The sequence below is a fragment of the Aspergillus niger genome, assembly GCF_000002855.4.
Source record: "Aspergillus niger supercontig An05".
NCBI classification, from domain to species: domain Eukaryota; kingdom Fungi; phylum Ascomycota; class Eurotiomycetes; order Eurotiales; family Aspergillaceae; genus Aspergillus; species Aspergillus niger.
This window is the reverse complement of record NT_166521.1, coordinates 477,420-494,961: the sequence shown is the minus strand read 5'-3', so window position 1 is coordinate 494,961 and position 17,542 is coordinate 477,420. Positions and strand designations below refer to the sequence as shown.

General features: G+C 46.3%; 10 protein-coding genes across 10 annotated transcripts; 4 read left to right on the top strand and 6 right to left on the bottom strand.

The window, feature by feature from the left end:
- Positions 1 to 286: 286 nt before the first annotated feature.
- On the bottom strand, positions 287 to 516 carry An05g02180 (hypothetical protein; the record flags this gene model as incomplete). The annotated part of the gene is made up of 2 exons (XM_059747958.1): positions 287 to 434; positions 467 to 516. 2 exons carry the CDS (start codon positions 514 to 516, stop codon positions 287 to 289), a joined length of 198 nt encoding a protein of 65 aa, XP_059603734.1.
- A 365-nt stretch (positions 517 to 881) lies between these two features.
- An05g02170 (uncharacterized protein) lies at positions 882 to 2,689 on the bottom strand (the record flags this gene model as incomplete). Its single annotated transcript, XM_001390748.1, has 4 exons — positions 882 to 1,774; positions 1,852 to 2,078; positions 2,154 to 2,439; positions 2,500 to 2,689. 4 exons carry the CDS (start codon positions 2,687 to 2,689, stop codon positions 882 to 884), a joined length of 1,596 nt encoding a protein of 531 aa, XP_001390785.1.
- A 230-nt stretch (positions 2,690 to 2,919) lies between these two features.
- Positions 2,920 to 5,294, top strand: An05g02160 (uncharacterized protein; the record flags this gene model as incomplete). The annotated part of the gene is made up of 9 exons (XM_059747957.1): positions 2,920 to 2,978; positions 3,213 to 3,377; positions 3,508 to 3,663; positions 3,760 to 3,948; positions 4,241 to 4,314; positions 4,566 to 4,669; positions 4,736 to 4,840; positions 4,948 to 5,015; positions 5,192 to 5,294. 9 exons carry the CDS (start codon positions 2,920 to 2,922, stop codon positions 5,292 to 5,294), a joined length of 1,023 nt encoding a protein of 340 aa, XP_059603733.1.
- An 87-nt stretch (positions 5,295 to 5,381) lies between these two features.
- An05g02150 (hypothetical protein) lies at positions 5,382 to 5,778 on the bottom strand (the record flags this gene model as incomplete). Its single annotated transcript, XM_059747956.1, has 2 exons — positions 5,382 to 5,461; positions 5,553 to 5,778. 2 exons carry the CDS (start codon positions 5,776 to 5,778, stop codon positions 5,382 to 5,384), a joined length of 306 nt encoding a protein of 101 aa, XP_059603732.1.
- A 1,135-nt stretch (positions 5,779 to 6,913) lies between these two features.
- An05g02140 (uncharacterized protein) lies at positions 6,914 to 7,862 on the top strand (the record flags this gene model as incomplete). The annotated part of the gene is made up of 2 exons (XM_003188642.2): positions 6,914 to 7,327; positions 7,377 to 7,862. The coding sequence occupies 2 exons, from the start codon at positions 6,914 to 6,916 to the stop codon at positions 7,860 to 7,862; spliced, it is 900 nt and encodes a 299-aa protein (XP_003188690.2).
- A 176-nt stretch (positions 7,863 to 8,038) lies between these two features.
- On the top strand, positions 8,039 to 8,938 carry An05g02130 (uncharacterized protein; the record flags this gene model as incomplete). The annotated part of the gene is made up of 2 exons (XM_003188635.2): positions 8,039 to 8,299; positions 8,381 to 8,938. The coding sequence occupies 2 exons, from the start codon at positions 8,039 to 8,041 to the stop codon at positions 8,936 to 8,938; spliced, it is 819 nt and encodes a 272-aa protein (XP_003188683.2).
- A 390-nt stretch (positions 8,939 to 9,328) lies between these two features.
- On the bottom strand, positions 9,329 to 10,635 carry An05g02120 (uncharacterized protein; the record flags this gene model as incomplete). Its single annotated transcript, XM_059747955.1, has 3 exons — positions 9,329 to 9,796; positions 9,848 to 10,167; positions 10,227 to 10,635. 3 exons carry the CDS (start codon positions 10,633 to 10,635, stop codon positions 9,329 to 9,331), a joined length of 1,197 nt encoding a protein of 398 aa, XP_059603731.1.
- A 293-nt stretch (positions 10,636 to 10,928) lies between these two features.
- An05g02110 (uncharacterized protein) lies at positions 10,929 to 12,806 on the bottom strand (the record flags this gene model as incomplete). Its single annotated transcript, XM_059747954.1, has 2 exons — positions 10,929 to 12,416; positions 12,684 to 12,806. The coding sequence occupies 2 exons, from the start codon at positions 12,804 to 12,806 to the stop codon at positions 10,929 to 10,931; spliced, it is 1,611 nt and encodes a 536-aa protein (XP_059603730.1).
- A 236-nt stretch (positions 12,807 to 13,042) lies between these two features.
- amyA (extracellular alpha-amylase amyA/amyB-Aspergillus niger) lies at positions 13,043 to 15,083 on the bottom strand (the record flags this gene model as incomplete). Its single annotated transcript, XM_001390741.3, has 9 exons — positions 13,043 to 13,330; positions 13,410 to 13,650; positions 13,716 to 13,862; positions 13,928 to 14,090; positions 14,149 to 14,377; positions 14,446 to 14,554; positions 14,624 to 14,739; positions 14,825 to 14,863; positions 14,919 to 15,083. The coding sequence occupies 9 exons, from the start codon at positions 15,081 to 15,083 to the stop codon at positions 13,043 to 13,045; spliced, it is 1,497 nt and encodes a 498-aa protein (XP_001390778.3).
- A 1,420-nt stretch (positions 15,084 to 16,503) lies between these two features.
- An05g02090 (uncharacterized protein) lies at positions 16,504 to 17,478 on the top strand (the record flags this gene model as incomplete). Its single annotated transcript, XM_059747952.1, has 1 exon — positions 16,504 to 17,478. The coding sequence occupies one exon, from the start codon at positions 16,504 to 16,506 to the stop codon at positions 17,476 to 17,478; it is 975 nt and encodes a 324-aa protein (XP_059603729.1).
- Between the last annotated feature and the right edge of the window lie 64 nt (positions 17,479 to 17,542).

Here is a 17,542-nt window from a genome sequence, read left to right as displayed (position 1 = left end):
CAGTCTTCACGGCTGACAGCTATCTTCGCGATTACTTAATTCAATATGCACAGGGGCTTGCCTGCAATGTTGGTACCGCTCATGATAGTAAGTTGTACCGTCATATGTATGTGCCGGGCACCATGAAGTCCCAGTACGAAAGCATAACATATCTTACTCAGGCTGACTCTTTTGATATATATTGAGTGTTTTCCAAGCCAACAGTCCCATTGGGAATGTCTCGCTACTGACGAGTTTCACCTATCACATTGAGTGTAGCATGTCTAGAGCGCTAACAGCAATGCTATTATTGATCTTGAGAATGCTTCGCTTGCGGAGCTGCTAGTTTTGCCTCATGCATCTTTGTCTTCCACTTATTCATCCATTTCACGCCATGATCCATGTCAATTTCCTGGAAACCATCGAATGTTTTGTCAATGTACTCTGTCCAAATACTGGATATTTATTATAGATATATATTACTGACACACTTATACGATGTTTGATTATGAAGTGCGCAATCCGCATAATCTCCATCTTCATTACCGAATCACGGCATCAGCTGTGGGGATAAATATAGTATGATGAGGAACAAGTTTCTCGCGTGCTTATATGAGAAAGATATTATGCTGCCAATAAAAGGCCAATAAATATCAATTTGAATTATTTATTTTCTGTAGTCAGGATCCAGGGGGCAATACAAAGTTAAGTTGAGATAGAAAAATCAGTCCGTTATATGTAGTCATAGCCGTAGCTACGGTAAAAGGAGGCAGCATTAAAAACCAGGGAATGCCATAATAGAGTTGTTACTGGAAGTAACAAAATTCACTGAAACTATCAATAAATGAAGCTTTTTGGAGGGAACATTACAGTGTGATATCAATTATATCTAAGGCGGGAGACTAAAGAATCTCAACTTGCCCCAACAGCCACTGCAGATGGCGATACGAGACACGGCCCTGATCCTGAGCCTGCTTATGCCCCGACTGATATGTCTCCGCCCACATCAAACCGCGCTCATAATGTTGTACACCCATAACCCCCTGAGGGCCATCCAGCCCTCCATATCCCTCCTGGGCCTCAAAAATCTCAACCCACTGGAGATCGGGCATCTGAATATCGATCGGTGTGGCAGGTGCGGACTGGAAGCCCAGCTGGCCGTTCCAGGTCATATTCTGGATGGCGAGGAGGGTGCCGTTGGTGATAATCAGGTAGTCCCAGTCACCGTTGGCAATGAGCACGCGGTTGGTCGCCTCAATAACACGCGGGAGGACACCCTCGGTGGGGTTGGGTGAGTCATCCCCTTGCTGCTCCGGACCCGGGTCAGCGTCGCCTCCAGCGAAGACGAGGTCGTAGCTGCAGAGCTCCCATTCCACATCCATGGGGGCGTGCAGGGCCTTCTTGACATCGATACGGTTGAAGTATGTGGTGGGCGCAGGCTCGTATGCCAAGTCTGTCGGCCAGCCCAGGACGTCCCAGAGAAGTGGACACTCATCAATGACGCGGTAGGGATTGAAGCATGGGTTCGGGTTATAGGCTTCGTAGTAGATCATGTTATAGATGTCGCACTCGGAGTAGTTCATGTATTTTGGGGGTTGGATGCCGCTTGGTGGAAAGGCAAAGTACTCATCGAAGTAGGCCTTGTAGCCGCATTCTTCGTAGGTGGTTTCAAGCTCGTTCATGTAGGACTGATTGAAGTTGAATAGTGAAGCGTGCTGCTTGACGAAGGGGTAGGCAGGGAGTTCGGCCTGGATGTAGTCCCATTGGCCGATGCAGGCGTCATAAAGAAGGGCTCCTAGAGGGACGTTAAAAAGTCAGTTTCAGTCAACTAAGCTTATAGGGGTAGTAGTTATGAGTAGACAGGGCTCGTACCGCTCAGATTGAAACGCGTGGTGTCGTTCTTGTCTAGCATTGCCGACGAGATATAGGGAACATAGCGACCGGCGTAGCTCTCACCGGTCATGAAAATGCGAAAGTTCTTTATCCCGTATAGATCTTCAAACTTTTCAAAGAAGTCGAGAAAATCGGCGGCAATCTCTTCTTCGTTGGTGGCTGTAACATTTCCAACGGAAAATCCGGTTCCGACTGGTTGGTCAACCCTGAATTTATTCACATTAGTCTCATAAAATGTACAGAGTGCATACCTCCAATTTAATCCTCAGGAAGAAGCGTACCATAGCATGTTCGTCAAATTGACCCAAGAATATTCGTTGATGACGGGTGCATAGGTACCAGGCTGCCATGTGAACCTGCCATTTTCCTGAAAGAATCCCTGTTCGGAGGAACAGCCTGGCCCTCCATTGAGGTAAATGGTAAGGTCGTCTGAAGGTTCGCCTATCTTAGGTTGGAAGATATAAAACAGGGATCGAGATCCATTGTTGCTGTCATCGATAGGGATCGACCCCGAGTACATCTCCCCAACATCGAAGTGCACATCGGGTAAGCTTTCCACCAAGTGGGCTATCCAGGGATGACCACATGTCAGCGACGAATAGAGTTCATGGCCGGTGTAATACATACGCTTGGTCCTATTATTGAAGAATCGGTAGTCGGAAGTGTTGCTCGACTGGGCTCTGGTCGCAGCACGGTACGTCGGATGACGTTTGGAAAAATGAGCGGCAGCCCGACTTCGTTCAGATTGAGTTGCTCCTGCGCCGTTGATCAGCAGAAGTGCAGCCGCAACTGTCACTGCAGGTGAAATCAGAAACATCATCCGGGATCGAAGTCAGCCAACAAGCTTTGACAGCGGAAGAGTGACGTTCAGCGGCCAAGGGGATCGTGTCAATCTTGTACCCAACCAGAAGAATTCCTCCGTCGAACCTGATGGCCAGGGGTTGGGCTCATTTACTCCGATATTCTAGCGACGGACCAGATCCATTGAACTTAGATTATATTTTCCGATAGTTCCAATCGTCATGATTGGAGTTATTAAAGCTAAAGATGGGTCTGTTCTACTTTGGAGTTTGGAGAAGTCTTCTTTACAGATTGGGTGCAATAGCGTACTTTTCGGCTTGCCGATCCCTGGTAAGATGGCACCGAGCAATCAGTTGAGTCTAGCAAATTATTAACTGGCCAAACGCGTTGCAGAAATAAGAAAGTCGAAGTCATTCGCTTGGCAATAAAGTGGCTTAGACGGTTTCGCCAGTTCCCGCCAGATATCTATCTGGTCAAGGACCACGCCGATCCGAACCAAGTTTGGTCAATTGACGATGCAAATGGTTTTCTCTTTGCAGCGCCAAGACATGCAAGCCGGACAATAGCCGCGGATCATTGAGCCCAAGGGAGATTCCTCACTCCCTTGTTCTTGACTTCGTTTACCAAACCAGGATAAAGCATAGACAAGGGATTTCAGTTTACTTATTCATTTATTCCTTCTCCATTCCTCCTCTGCGTAGTCTGTTCGTCGTGTGTAATTCGAACATATGGATAGATGAACCTGTGTTTTATTGACTGACGAGGGTAAGGTTGCCTGACAGTTGAATATTTGGTGGAGCTTTTCAGGGTAATTTGTCTTGTGTTTGTAATCAGCACGCAGCGGATGGGGTCAAATTCGTCATTCCCATTCGAGAACCGAGTTGGGATCGTAACCCTAGCATCCCCACTGGACCCTGTGCAAGTGCGCCGTGAACTCGACGCACTTTCCCCAGAAAAGAAGCGGATATTTGGTAGTTCCGGTGCCTCGGGGTTTTTCTCGCCCGCTTAGATAATACAGGTCAAATGCTGCTCAACCTCGAGCCAATTATCAGGGCGACTGACTCGATCCATACTGGGCATACACAGTCCCTGGATTGGATCTGACGATCGGCAGCAGCGTAGCCTCCGCTACGGCAAACTCATCGGCAAACCCCAAGCCGATGGGTCAATGTTCGCAATCATATCAATCAAGAGTCATATCAATCATATCATCAGTCCGATCTCGGTTTCTCGGAGAGTTCTCGGTACCCAAAGACGGGTGAACGACGCTGACAGGTATGGAGACGGACAGCGGGTTTTGGCTCAACTGGCCTGAAAGGGAAACTCGACCCCTTATCACGAGCATCACGGTTTCATGTTCAGGAGAATTGTCTTTTGATCCTCTTAATGCCAAGGGTCGCCCTCTGAATACCTACTTACTCCTGATCAAATCTGCTGTCAGTAATAGTGCCCCTTTTTCCCTTTCTTATTCTCTCTTTCCCCTATGTCGTTCTAGCCTTTATCAATATTATCAACGTCGGCTTATCATGTAGTTGAAAGGATCAATAATATTATAATAATCGAAGAGTGCTTCTGCTTCTATTGAAATGGCTTGTGAAATGTCCAAGATAGGCAACGATATGGGGAAGAATACTTCTGCCTGTCACTGATCTTCATCATGATCATGATCAGCATCCCCATCATAGCTCCGTAAACCTCCGGGACTTTACTCCACGCAGGCCACGCGTAATTTAGCCTCGACACGGGCGGCGCACTTGGCTGTGTCGCGGGTTCATCCTACCAATTTTCAATTTCCATCTCATTGCTTTGTTCTATACTAATGTATACTCAGATCATGGGTTTGTCGGTGGTGGAGTTCCGCTAGATCCGCCGTTACAATGTACAGTATTCAGACTCAAATAACGCCAAGCATCTGCTGAATGGACTTGGACCGGACGAAGATACATCTCAGATAGATAAGTATGCAGGCAAACAGGACGAAGTCATTTTGAAGAAGGTAGAACATTCTTTATTATAGCATGTAAGAATCAAAGTGTTCGAAGCAATGGTTTTACTTTTTCAGATCAATTCTTCGGCCCCTTCCAATTGGTCACAAATACGGAACGCCTCCCAAGGCACCCCAGAGCTTTCTTTAGGGATACAATCCACGGAGGCACTGCTAACCGAGGTTACAGCTCATATCCAACTCTACCAAAAACATTCCCGAGGCCACTAGAAATGAAAAGCACGACTTAGACGGAATCATAGGCAATACTATATATGCTTTTTGGGTAGGGGCTACAACTGCAATCAGCCGCCATTGACACCGGCTATGAACAGTATCCAACTACATATGCTACACGGTAACTAGCACGTAAGGCTATGACTATTTTTGTTTTTGAAGAATTCACGAGCTAAGTGAGATGAACCCTACATGGCTAGATCATAAATTCATCTTCTTATACTACAATAGTAGATCAATTCGAAACTACATATTTACCATTGGCATTCGGTGGCCCGCTGAATATATATTCAATAGTTACCTCACTGGTTATTGTGCAGCTAGATTTAAGCCCATTGTGCTGGCCTCAATCTTTGATACGGGGATAATTGTGCCAGTGAACAGGATAGCAGAGATATGAAAGACTTGTTTTTCAAGTATTAGTATATCTTGTCAAGATTCGCCGGCCTAGTCTAGTCTTTCCGGATGAGAAGTGTATATTAAATAATCAGCTACAGTCTGGATTTTCAGGAACGGATATTATCCAGATTGTGGTAGCATTATCACTGTCGCTACTAGCTGTATTGGCTGGTAGATATAAAGATAGGTCTTTGGGCATAGATTTGAGAAAGGCACGCTGTGGTTATACGGCTCCTGGAAGGTTTCCTCTGATACATACAGTAAGATGCAGGATTCAGCATCGAAAATATAATATTGGCTCCGAACAACAAATTACGTTCTTTATAGATCTCTCGTGTGGGAGCGACTAGCCGGTCAGATGGGACTGTTTGCACTCTCAAGCACGTCAGTCTCAGAAGGGACCGCACCGAAACCCGGATTGTACGCAGGCTAGGATAGACTGCTTCACTTGTGAAGTATGCGATTGCCTTGACGATGACAGTCATTGTGATGTAGGAGTTCTAGAACGGATATTACCGTGAGGCGTTGAGAAAGCATGCAGCATCTAGGTGAAGCGATATCTTGAGGAACTCAGTCACCAGCATCGCGGGACGACCCTCGGTGATGCCGACAATTACTGTTGCGACATGATGGCACGATACTGTATGTTGATCATTCGAAAGACTCGGCCTCAGACCCATGGAAATGTACAGATGGTGTCATCACGATAGGCATCGGAGTTCGCCGGTCAGTGGGTTACAAAGTGGAGAAGTCGGGCGGGAGAGACCCAAAGGCAGCTGGATTATATACGAAGTAACACCAACGTGAAAGGCAACATAATCAGAACATGCTTGATTGGATATATCATCGCCCGGACGTGCCAGCAGGAAGTAGGCAAATTGTTGACGTTCCTCCAGTCAGGGAGGCAAGAATGTTGGGTCATCAGGAAAAAGAAGTATTTCATAATTTTGACCTGTGGAATTTTTGGGCAAAAGGCAAAACATGGGAACGAAGTAGTTCGATTAGAAGAGCTATCAAAAATGATATGAGAGTAAAAACATACAACAGAAGGTGTATGTCGGTGGTCACCGAGCGCCCCAGGTTGGCCCGTCGCTGCTTTATTCAGTCCATTCAGTCATGTTCAGGTCGCTTCGGGGGCGCTGTCAGCGTCCTGAGCCGACCCCTCTAAAACGTGCTGCGCTACCGGGATGTGCTGACCGGGGCAGCCAGGCTGACCGGATATAAGACCTGTTCTTCTCTTTCACCAGTCGGAATCTGTATCTTCTATCCTCCACATGTTCGCTCTTCTCTCTGTGCGCTGATGTATACTACTAAGTATGGTGGTGAAAGGAGTACGCTCAAAAGTCTATCAGCAAGTCAACCTCGACGACCATGACAACTCAGAACGCAAATCCAGAGTACTGGGTCGGACCGAGAACCAGTATGATAGGACTTTAAGTCTTTTTGATGAGTTAGAAAACCTCCTCTTTCTAGGCATGTCTCCCACTTACGGAATCCAGCTTTCTTGAGCTACATCCCAAAGCCTCAGATCCGCCCGATATACGAACTTACAAAGGATTTATGGAATTTGTGAGCAAAAATACACGAGGTCGGCTGGGAGAATATCCTACACCTGAAACAATGGAGGGATTTCGCCGGCGGTTCGAGTCTGCACTCCGTCTACGTCGCGACTATGATATGCCGAATCATATATCCACAACGATTCGAGATTATATCGCGAATGATCTTAAAGAAACTGTCCCACTTTGCGAGGATGAAATGCCCAAAGACTCTGTATCGCCTAATGATCTCATGATTATTCTAACACACCTCTGGTGCCGTGATTTCAAAGAGTACCGCGGGAAATACCCTGACAGGTCGCGAGTCCAGCTTAGCGCCTCTTTGCTGTTATACTGTTTTACGTCAGCGAGGACTGGGGAGGTGCATGAATCTACAGCTCGTCGAGAACTGTCACGGAAGAAGACGAGCTTGAGTACCAGTCATGGCGGTGATGATGGTGATCTTGAAGCTCGTGTTCTAGCAGCATGTTATAAGGTATCTCTTCCTCAGCAGAACTTTGTCTAATAGGCTGACTCCCGAATAGCACTTTATACTTACTATTGAGTGGGTGGACGGTATCAAGATGCTCGTCCTCACATATTCCCGTGTCTATGTAAAAGGCTACTGGAAGAAAAAGAGATGGCAGCTCCCAATTCATGGGTTCTATGAAATATATAAAACGGAGGCTCCTCTTTTTTTCAATCTCTTGACGTTCTTTCTCCCCATGGCATGCGCAGATCGCGTCTTCATGGACTATACGTCTGTTGGTGAGATCATGGATGCAGCTGAAAACATGCAGGGTGACAATGATGAGAAAATAATTGCTAAACTCGAACTCAGACCAGAGATGGAAAACATTCCCATCTTTCGGCCATACGATGAGCAGGCAGTTGAGGATTCTACTGGTCGGTCTCGCGGAGCGGATTCTTTTGGTAAAGAACTTGCAGAACTTGGACATCGTGCAGGCTATACAGAAAATATTACAGGGCGTGCCTGCCGCCGATGGGCACTGATGGAAGCTGGTAAGTAATCTATATGTATTCTCCATCCCTCACTAATGTTGAGCTTACACAGATAAAAGCCACTCTGAAACTGCAAGAATGAAGTTTGCAGGGCATGTCAATAAGGGTACTTTCGGCAGATCATATGCACACCCACTCTCTGAAGTAGATGGACCGGCCACCTACCTTGGCATTCCCGGCCGTCATGAGCATATACAAAACCGGCGCAGCATGGGAATTCACAGGCACCCACAACTTTGGCAGTCGCTCCCCGCCAAGGCAGAGTTCGAGTTTCAGGAGCGACCGGATATCACCCACAAGTGTCGGGCACGACTATTATGAAATTCTCGGAATATCCCACGACGCACAGCCGGCTACTGTCAAGTTAGCATACAAACGTCTGGCTTTAGCCAGACACCCAGATAGACGGAAGAACGAACCTAATGCAACAGCTGATTTTCAACTAGTAAGATTTATCGCTATCTACTACCTACCCTTCTGGCCTCTTAGGGCTCGCGCGCCTTGTTATTGATACAGCTAGAAACAGCTTAGCGAAGCTTACGGGGAGCTGTCTGATATTCATAAACGCCAAGAATACGACAAGCTATATCGCTCAGCGATACTTCCCGGGAAAATCAAGAGTCAAAAGATAGCAGAGCTTGAAGAACGACTTCGGCAGTTTGCTCTTAAACGCGAGGGATCGAAAACATTACTGTACAACACAAAGAAAGACCTTATTAGACTCCGCGCTGAGAAAGACAGTGTCAAAGGAGAAAAAGAACGCCTCCTGAAGGAAAGAGCTACAGAGGAGACATGGTGGTCTTACATCTCGTCCTTAATGATAGGAAACACGGTGGAATTCAACCAGCGGAGACAACGACGAGAGCGTGAGATAACTGACTCGATTGGGAAACAACGGACGAAGGAATGGAATATTGATCTTAAACTGGCGGAGGTTCAATATCTTGAAAGAATGCTCGATTCTATCTCTTCTGCTGAGATTGAAATCAAAGTTGAGATAACGAAAATAGAAGAGCGCTGGCGCGAAAGGCTATCATTGCAGGAAATGGAAAGGGTATTGGCGAAATGGAAAAATCAAAGATAATTAGCGAAGGGAACTCGAGTAGCAACACGGCATAGATCTACGAAGGCAGAAACTATAGCCATCAGTCATATATTCAAAAAATTGTGGTAGAGTATAGCGAAGTGTGCTAAGTGGTGCCAACTGAAGAATAATCAGTGGCAGGAGGAACTTTGGTGGATTTGGGACGAAATACACACGTGGTAAGAAATGTCCTTGTATGAGAGGATACAAGCGACGGAAGCCGCGCTGAGTCACCCCAGTGCATAGTTACGTTTTAATACAGAAGCTGGTAACAGATGTCCGGAGGAATAGTCGTAAAAAAGCTTAGCCTAATCCCGATTAGGGCTTCTCAAACATAGGAAGAGTATAAACATTTGCGCCATTTTTGCAACCTAGTGTAAACGAATGGAATCAAAAAACACATAATGTGTTAAGCCATCCACCAAGTCGTAAACTCATTATATGGCCCAAGTTCGTTGAACCGTCTGCTTTCACATCAACCTCCTCTATGTCTCGAAGAATATTCTCTATGTATTCACCTGCACCGCTAAGTTTCATTATAAGTGCGATAGCACGATGAACATCAAGGAGCCGCCGTGAGGGCGTATCAATTACACGAGTGGGACTAAGGGTTAAAGTCCGCGTGACTGGGAAGAGTGGATCACGTAAAAATGGACTTCGCTCTGTTGAATCAATTTTGTACTGATATGGCACGCCTGTGGGTTCGAAATAAATCTGAAATTCACCGAACATACGATGATAGTCGAGCGTTAAAGTAAGGGCGTTAATGGGGCTGTCAATCTTCGGACCATCAATTAGATGGATGACACCAGGGTCAAACATATCTAAAATCCGAAGCACATTCTTTTTCGAGTCGCTCTATGGAACTATGTTAGCGGAGCGATGAAGCATGTTTTAGATCAGACATACTAGGTCTGCATCTCCAGAGGAAACTGTTGTAAGACAATGTGGTAGAATATGGGCCACTTCCAGGAACTGAAAGCGGTCACTTGATTCGTTTTTCAATTCTATTCCTTCATCGTCCTTGCAATCTTCCCCATACTGCTCGAAACGTTTTCTAGCCTCGCTCTTATCAAATTTTCGAGAAATTACGCAACGATAGCGATCACGCACAAGGCAACTTTTTCGCAAGATAGATACACGGTATGGTGTGCCGGAGGGCGTAGATGTTTGTATTGCGGATAATGATGCAGGCGTCGGTTGCGGAGTCTTGACAGATGAAGCTCGGACTGTGATCATCCAAGTTAAATAGTGCTTCTCACAGTAGAATGGTCAATAGCCAACATACGCGGAAGGAGGAAATTCTCAATGATGTAATCAGCGAATTCTTCGATCGCGCTCTTTGCTTTGTTCTTCTCGTCTGGACTCCAAGACGTAAAGTTATCGAAGAACGTCAAGACAATCGTAATATCAGAATCAATCAAATCAGCAGGCTGTGAACATAGATTTTCGTATATCGACGAGAAAAAGAACGTTAAAAATGTATCCTTAGCTACCACATGCTCATATGTGGCCTTAATAAGTGCCGCTGGCTTGTAACCTTTTCGTGCACTCCTTTCGGGGCCATAACACTGAATTAAGACCTGAAGAAGGTTGGCTGCCGATTGACTTTGGTGGGGTGGTAATGAGAAAGGTTTTGAGAAGTTCAGGACTTTTTCTAAAGATGACTGGTGTCGATGCAAAGGATGTGAAGGCATCATCGATAAGCCCAATCCATTGTGTGAGGTGTGCAGAGGAAGCCAACCAAGGATGTTTCTACAACGCGCCTCAGGTCACGTGGTTGGGAGATCGTCGGGTTCTTGTCAAGTCGAGAACTGTTAAAAAGTTAGTTGCTCATGTACCCGCTAGTCCCACTTAAGACTGTATCGTTATCGGTTTATATAATAAATCTTGGATGACTGTAACAATATATATATATATTCCAGTAGTTAATTGGGCTAGTGACGGGTTAAGCTATGGAACAATACGATCGATTCAACGCGCTTTGGTCTCAGTCATGTCTGTATTGGTTGGCCCAATCTCTAATGTCGCTAACGAACCGGCGTGCGACACCAATTATCACCCCTTGCTTGACGAAGAAGTCTGGGTCTTCCTTCGAAACCTGTTGAAGGTCTAATCCATTTTCCAACGCCACATCACGTGCTTTTTTAATATGGTCTCTATAAATCTCACGGCCAACACGCGACAAGTGCCAATTGGCATATTCCTCCACTGCATCATCTAAGAACCCAGGAATATCAACAGAGTCAATACAGTTGGGACTTGAGCTTGACTGCTCAGCCGTAACAGATCTGTCTGTTAGGCTTTGCGATGACTGCGCGGGGAGGACATTGATATTGATTGGTGGACAAATTGATCCACTTGCGGAATGCTTCGGGTTCTTTTGTTTTTCAAGCCGCAGTGCCTCCTCTGCATAGAGTTGTTCACGGACATCGTCAGGAATATCATCATGCGTATCCAAGATGCCTCCACCCTCAACGTATTTGACAAGTCTCCTCAGATGGTGCGTTCTAAGTTTGTAATGCTTCTTTCCAACAGGGTCCAGCCAGCAATACTGCCCTTCATGGCGGCAGGGTGGCCCAGGACAACGCATCGTTTGATACACTTCCCGCCAATATGGACGTTGTCCAGAAGCCTGTTCAGCATCGATCTGGGCGTCTCGTTCTGTAAGCATTCTCCTAGTTACTGATGACTTTCCTCTCTTATCTGTATTCCGTGAAAGAGGAGGGCCACTGTCCTCTATATAGTTTATGGATATAAAAAGTTTGAGCTTCTTGCCAATATGAAACAGATTTCCCCACATTAAGAGCTGTTTCTCTATAGGTTTCCAATCAATATTAGTGCCGTCAAAACGTTTGTTCAGATCAGATTGTCCACGTTCGTTTACAGATACTCTGACTGTAGTATCATCTGATCTCACACGTTGGTTGTGACGTATTTTTCGACGCATAACATTTTCAGCATCCTGTGTTATCTTCGCCCAGTGTGAACTGGGTGCTACAGCCAAGTCCTGTTCAGTGTCCTTTGACACAGTTCGGTTGTTCAGAGTTACCTTCCACTCAATAGTATAATGAATACAAGGCTTTCCTCTATGTTGCCTCGTAGTCCTTTCTTCGGGCTCCTGGAAGAAACCCAGATGATTGGGCTGGGATTGATGCAAGGGAGTATAAGGTTCATCAAGTACATGTTCAGGTGATGGGCAAAATACGGATGGCGTACGATCTCTACCGAAGTCACCAGGGGTGGGGGCATACGATGGAGTTTGTATCCACGGATCAGGTGGCTGAAGCTGAGAGGCATCGTCATCGTAGTAAGGACTAAACGTCATCCCCTCAAGGCAGTAGATGCCACTGAGAAGCCTAGTGTTGGGATCATCATATGTTAGCCTACACCATATGGGTGTCCCAGCAAGAGTGTCCGTGAGGGAAGAGGTGCAGCTAACAAAACCAGTAAAATGATCAGGTTCATGGACAATGAACTAAGACAGGTACAGTATTGTAGCCCTACCCGTCTTGGTTAACCTGGTAAGGTCAAAAAGGATCGAACCGTGGCTCAGTACAAACAAAAGGAATGTTAACAGTTTGCGGGAGATGCAAGGCACATGCTTTGTCATGTTTGACGCGTTTGCAGTGTAGAAGCTTCCAGCTACCGTAGATTACTGATACAAACTCAATACACTATTTCTATAACCTTACTGTTCAATACAGTACGATCAAAATTTCCGGAATATTAATGTTACGGTTACCTTCCATATGTAGACTAGCGCACTTGGCATTAGGGTTCGAAATACGATCAAAGAGTATTGGGGGGGGTGACAGCAGTAATGACTCCAACTGTAACCAAGGTTGTGTCTGTATAATATATACATGTAAGATACATGAGCTTCGGTGATATAATACAGAAGTACCATACAGTACCGCGTTATGAAAACACATTAATCCGGATCCTTTCCTATAATAGACTAGCGTGCTTGGCATTAGGGTTCGAAAAACAATCGAAGAGTATAAGGGGATGACAGCAGTAACGACTCCAACTGTACATCAAACTCAAACTCACTGTCCAATGCCAGATTGAATAGCAGTACCATCATATACTCTCCACCCTTCACGAGCTACTACAGATCTTGCTACCTGCCAACTTCTCAGTCGGATACAATACCCTAGGTAGCCCACCTGCCATAGGAACAGGCACATTTCCATCCGAACCAACCGTCACGGTCGTGCAGCCAATGACCTCCGTCAATTGCTGGCCGGCTGTGTAACCCGCACCACTCAAGGAGAGGGTATACGAATCACCCGAAGCACCCTTGTTGGACAAGATAGTCACGATCTGCGACCCATCTGTGCCCTTGCGCATGGCGATCGTTGTGTCGTCTTTGTAGATGGGCCAGTTCTGTATTGCCAGTGATTAGTCTCTTGTGTCAGATACTCTGAAGATAGGCCATTAGGGTATGCTTAGAGGTTGTGCTTACCTTGTAGGTCACGAATCCTGTATCTTTGCTAATGGCATAGTTCCGGATTGCGTTCGCGGAGGCAATTAACTTGTACAGCTCGCTGTCGGTCGGGTAGCCCGAGAGCCAGGTTGCTTCGCGGTTCGCGGGGTCGTTTCCGCCGGCGTAGTGCTGTTCTTGGCCGGCGTAGATGATGGGGATTCCGTCGTTGAGGATGATGAATGCTGCGACGTTCTTGGCGAGGGCTATGTCGTTGGTGTAACTTTGCTCTTGTTAGGTGGGGTTCTGTGTGGAAATTGGGAACGGAAAATAAAAGGGAAGACTTACGAAGCGAACCGTGGGTTGTCGTGGTTCTCGACGAATGTGCCCAGGAGTGTTGAGTCTGGACAGTCGGATTTGACGGTGTTGATCATGTTGTAGAGGTCGTCCATGCTGCCGGAGGTTGACTTGAAGGCGTTGAGGAGTGGATAGTAACTGGTTTTAGCCGTTTCGTTAGGAGATGAGACTTGCAAGAAGGCTCATGGTTGGAGGAACCATACATGGGATAGTTCAGTACGCCGTCCATGACGTTCTGGTAGGGACAAGTGTAGGCCGGATCACCGTCGAGCACCTCGCCGATACAGTACACGCCTGCGGCTTTGTTGTACCCGGGCCAGAAGTCCTTCTGGACGTGTTTTACTGTGTCGATACGGAGGCCGTCAACTGATTTCGTAAGTATCATCGATCAGCCAAGTTGTAGAATGAGGGAGAAATATCTTACTGGAGTAGTTCGATACCAATGATCCCACCCAGTCGTACCATTCATTCTTGACCACATCCTTGGTGGTATCGAGATCAGGCAAGGAGACAGTGTTATCTCCTAGCCAGCAATCCTCAACCTGAGTCTGATCTTCATAGTTTTGAATGAAACAGAACGGGTGGAAGTAGTCTTGGGAACTGAACGGTTTAAACACACTGTAATCGACTGAGCTACCCGCTCCATCATAGCCCTGATATTACTCATTGTCAGTACTGAAATGAACCATATCCGCGAAGTCAGTTGCAAAGGACCACGAACCATATGGTTAGCAACCACATCGACCATAAGATACATCCCCCTCTCATGAAGGGCCGAAGAGAGCGCCTTCAAGTCATCTGCAGTGCCGTAGTTTTCGTTCAGAGAGTATCTAAAACCATCAAGTTAGTTCATATTGATGTAAAAGATGACAGGTAGATATTTAAAGAAATCGACTTACATATCCTGCTGCCAGTAGCCATGGTAGGCATCTCCATATGCGGTGGTCTGGGGCAGCTGGGCTGTAACGGGGGTGATCCAGATGGCTGTGAAGCCCATTCCCTGGATATAGTCCAACTATGTGATGGTTAGGACTAGAGTTCTTTTTATTTTATTTTTCTTCTGCTTTTCCTTCTTTTTTTTTGATAAAGGGGCAATTTACCTTGTCGATGATGCCCTGCCATGTTCCACCACAGTATTTCTATATCAAGTCAGTTTACATTCCTCTTTCTGAAAGCTAGTAGGTAACAACACACCTGATCCGCAGTATTACAAGTCGCAGTCGTCGACCCATCCGTCCTTGCAAATCGATCCGTGAGAAGGAAATAAATGGATTGCGATCGCCAGTCCGCAGGCGTTGCAGCCAAAGCAGGTGCCGCGACCTGAAGGCCGTACAGAAATAGAGACCACCACGCGACCATCATAAATGCCTTCTGTGGGGTTTATTGTTCAGAGAAGGGAGAGCTTGATGTGATGTTGTCGGTTGCTATCCTCCAAGCATGGCATCCCTTGCTAGTATTTATATGTTGTGATACATCGCATCGACAAGGGACATACTTTAAGCTCTACGGCCAGGGGCGGGGAATCCAAGCGATTCGCAGAAGAGTTTAAATTGCATTCTGCAGGACAATACCGGGGACGACTGTGATTTGTGGTTGAGTGGAAATTAATCCCTTTAAATTTCCGCCCCTAGTCACTCTGGAGGGTGTTGGTTGGATCGCTGCCCGTGATCAGCGTTGCAGAAAAGGCCGACGGGCCGACCTTTTTCTTGGGCTGTTTCGCTTTGCTGCTTCTAATTGGATGGTGCGTCCGATGCCTAGAGGTGGTCCTTCGCTCGTGATGTGGACGCTGGGGTTTCTCCGTGAAGGACTTGGGCTTGGATGCTGTTGACTCCGGGGTTTTACTACTTTGGTCTTGCATCCCTTGACGATTTTTACGTAAATATCAGCCCTAACGTAATCGGTAAGCGAGTTGCCCGCGCAAGCGAGTTGCCCACCACCCGCCATATAAAAATTTAAAATGATCAAAACACCATGAATTCTGACTTCTATATAAAAATGAGTAGTTCTATCGATTCGGGTAGTGCGTAATTTTATGCCCCTGTACACCACAGCCAGAACATTTAGATGGAGCGCGCCTAGAAGCCGATTTAATAGGTAGAGGTCTATCTGCCTGTATGGCTTTATCTGCCTGATTTCGGCGCTTAATAAGGATTCGGGCTTTAAATACTGATGTGCCTTTTTCAAAAGTAATCTGTTTAGTAGAGCGCTTTCGCTTTTTAAGTTGCCTTTCGTGCGCGGCCTGATATTGCTCTAATTAATGCTTTAATATTGTTATATCATTTATAGCTCGTTCGGCACCTTTAATCAGTTGATTTAAACTGGTTTTGATAGGCGAATCGGGACTGCGAGATCGATTTTTAAGTAGCTTTTTAAGCGTAGATTCTAACTTCTTTAACTGCTTAATTGTATAAGGCGTTTTAGGCGCTGAGCTGGCTCGGCTGCTCGGTCTACTACCCGGAGGCGTACAGTTGGAGTCGTTACTGCTGTCATCCCCTTATACTCTTCGATTGTTTTTCGAACCCTAATGCCAAGCACGCTAGTCTATTATAGGAAAGGATCCGGATTAATGTGTTTTCATAACGCGGTACTGTATGGTACTTCTGTATTATATCACCGAAGCTCATGTATCTTACATGTATATATTATACAGACACAACCTTGGTTACCCCACCATGATGTTTCCTGCAGATAATCTCCTGACGATCAATCTTACCACAGGGATTGGATAAAGAAAGCCCGTTTCTTTTCGAAATACGACATTGAGGAAGCGTATTACAAGATGACAATACGGAAAGAAGACAGACCTTTGACGACGTTTAGATGTCACATGGGAACATACCAGTACACGGTATTACCATTCGGAATCGGCACGGCCCCAGCAGAGTGGCAGATTTACATCGAAAATGTACTGTGGGAATTTCTTGGTAACAATGTTACGATACACTTGGACGATATTTTGGTTTTCTCCGACAACGAACAGGAACATGACAGGATTTGTCAAGGCATTGAGACACGCCTGAGGCAGAACGGCTTGGCTTTGAAAGAAAGGAAATGCCAGCGAAAAGTACGAGAAGTTGTTTATTGCGGCCATCGATACAGTTACAACAGATGCAGCCCGGTTATCTCCGATGGAACGATACGCAACTGGCCGAAACCGAGGAATAAGACAGAACTTCGGAAGTTTTTGGGCGTGGTTAACTTTTTCCGTGATTACATACCGATGTTGGCCCACCACGCGACCCCGCTTTACGACGCCACAAAGCAAGACGGAAAATGGACTTGGCGCCAAGACTTGGCATTTGAGAATGTGAAACGATTGGAGCAACGGATGCTCGACACAGCCTACTTCGACCCCACCAGAAAGTGCACTTTGAGAACGGACGCGTCATCATTTGCAATCGGTGCCCAACTTATGCAAGGCGGCCTAACTTGCGCGATTATTTCCCGGCGCCTGACCCCACCTGAACGCAACTACACCGTCACCGAACGAGAACTTTTGGCAGTGATCTACGCACTAGAGAAATGGTTTCCCCTTTTGGAAGGATCTCCGGGCATACGTGTACAGACTGATCACAAGAACCTTGCTTACGAACTAAAGGAAAGCATGACGAATCGAAGGATGAACAGATGGATTTTATTCGCTGGACGCTTTAGGCTGACGTGGTCATACCTCCCTGGCGAGCAGAACAGCGCAGATGGTTTCTCTAGAAGGCCGGACTACAAGAAGATAAAAGGGGGGGGAGGGAACAGATAGTTTAGGACCTCGTGGTCAACTCATAGAACGAATACAACGGGTTCTTTTGACCACCAAGTGCCCG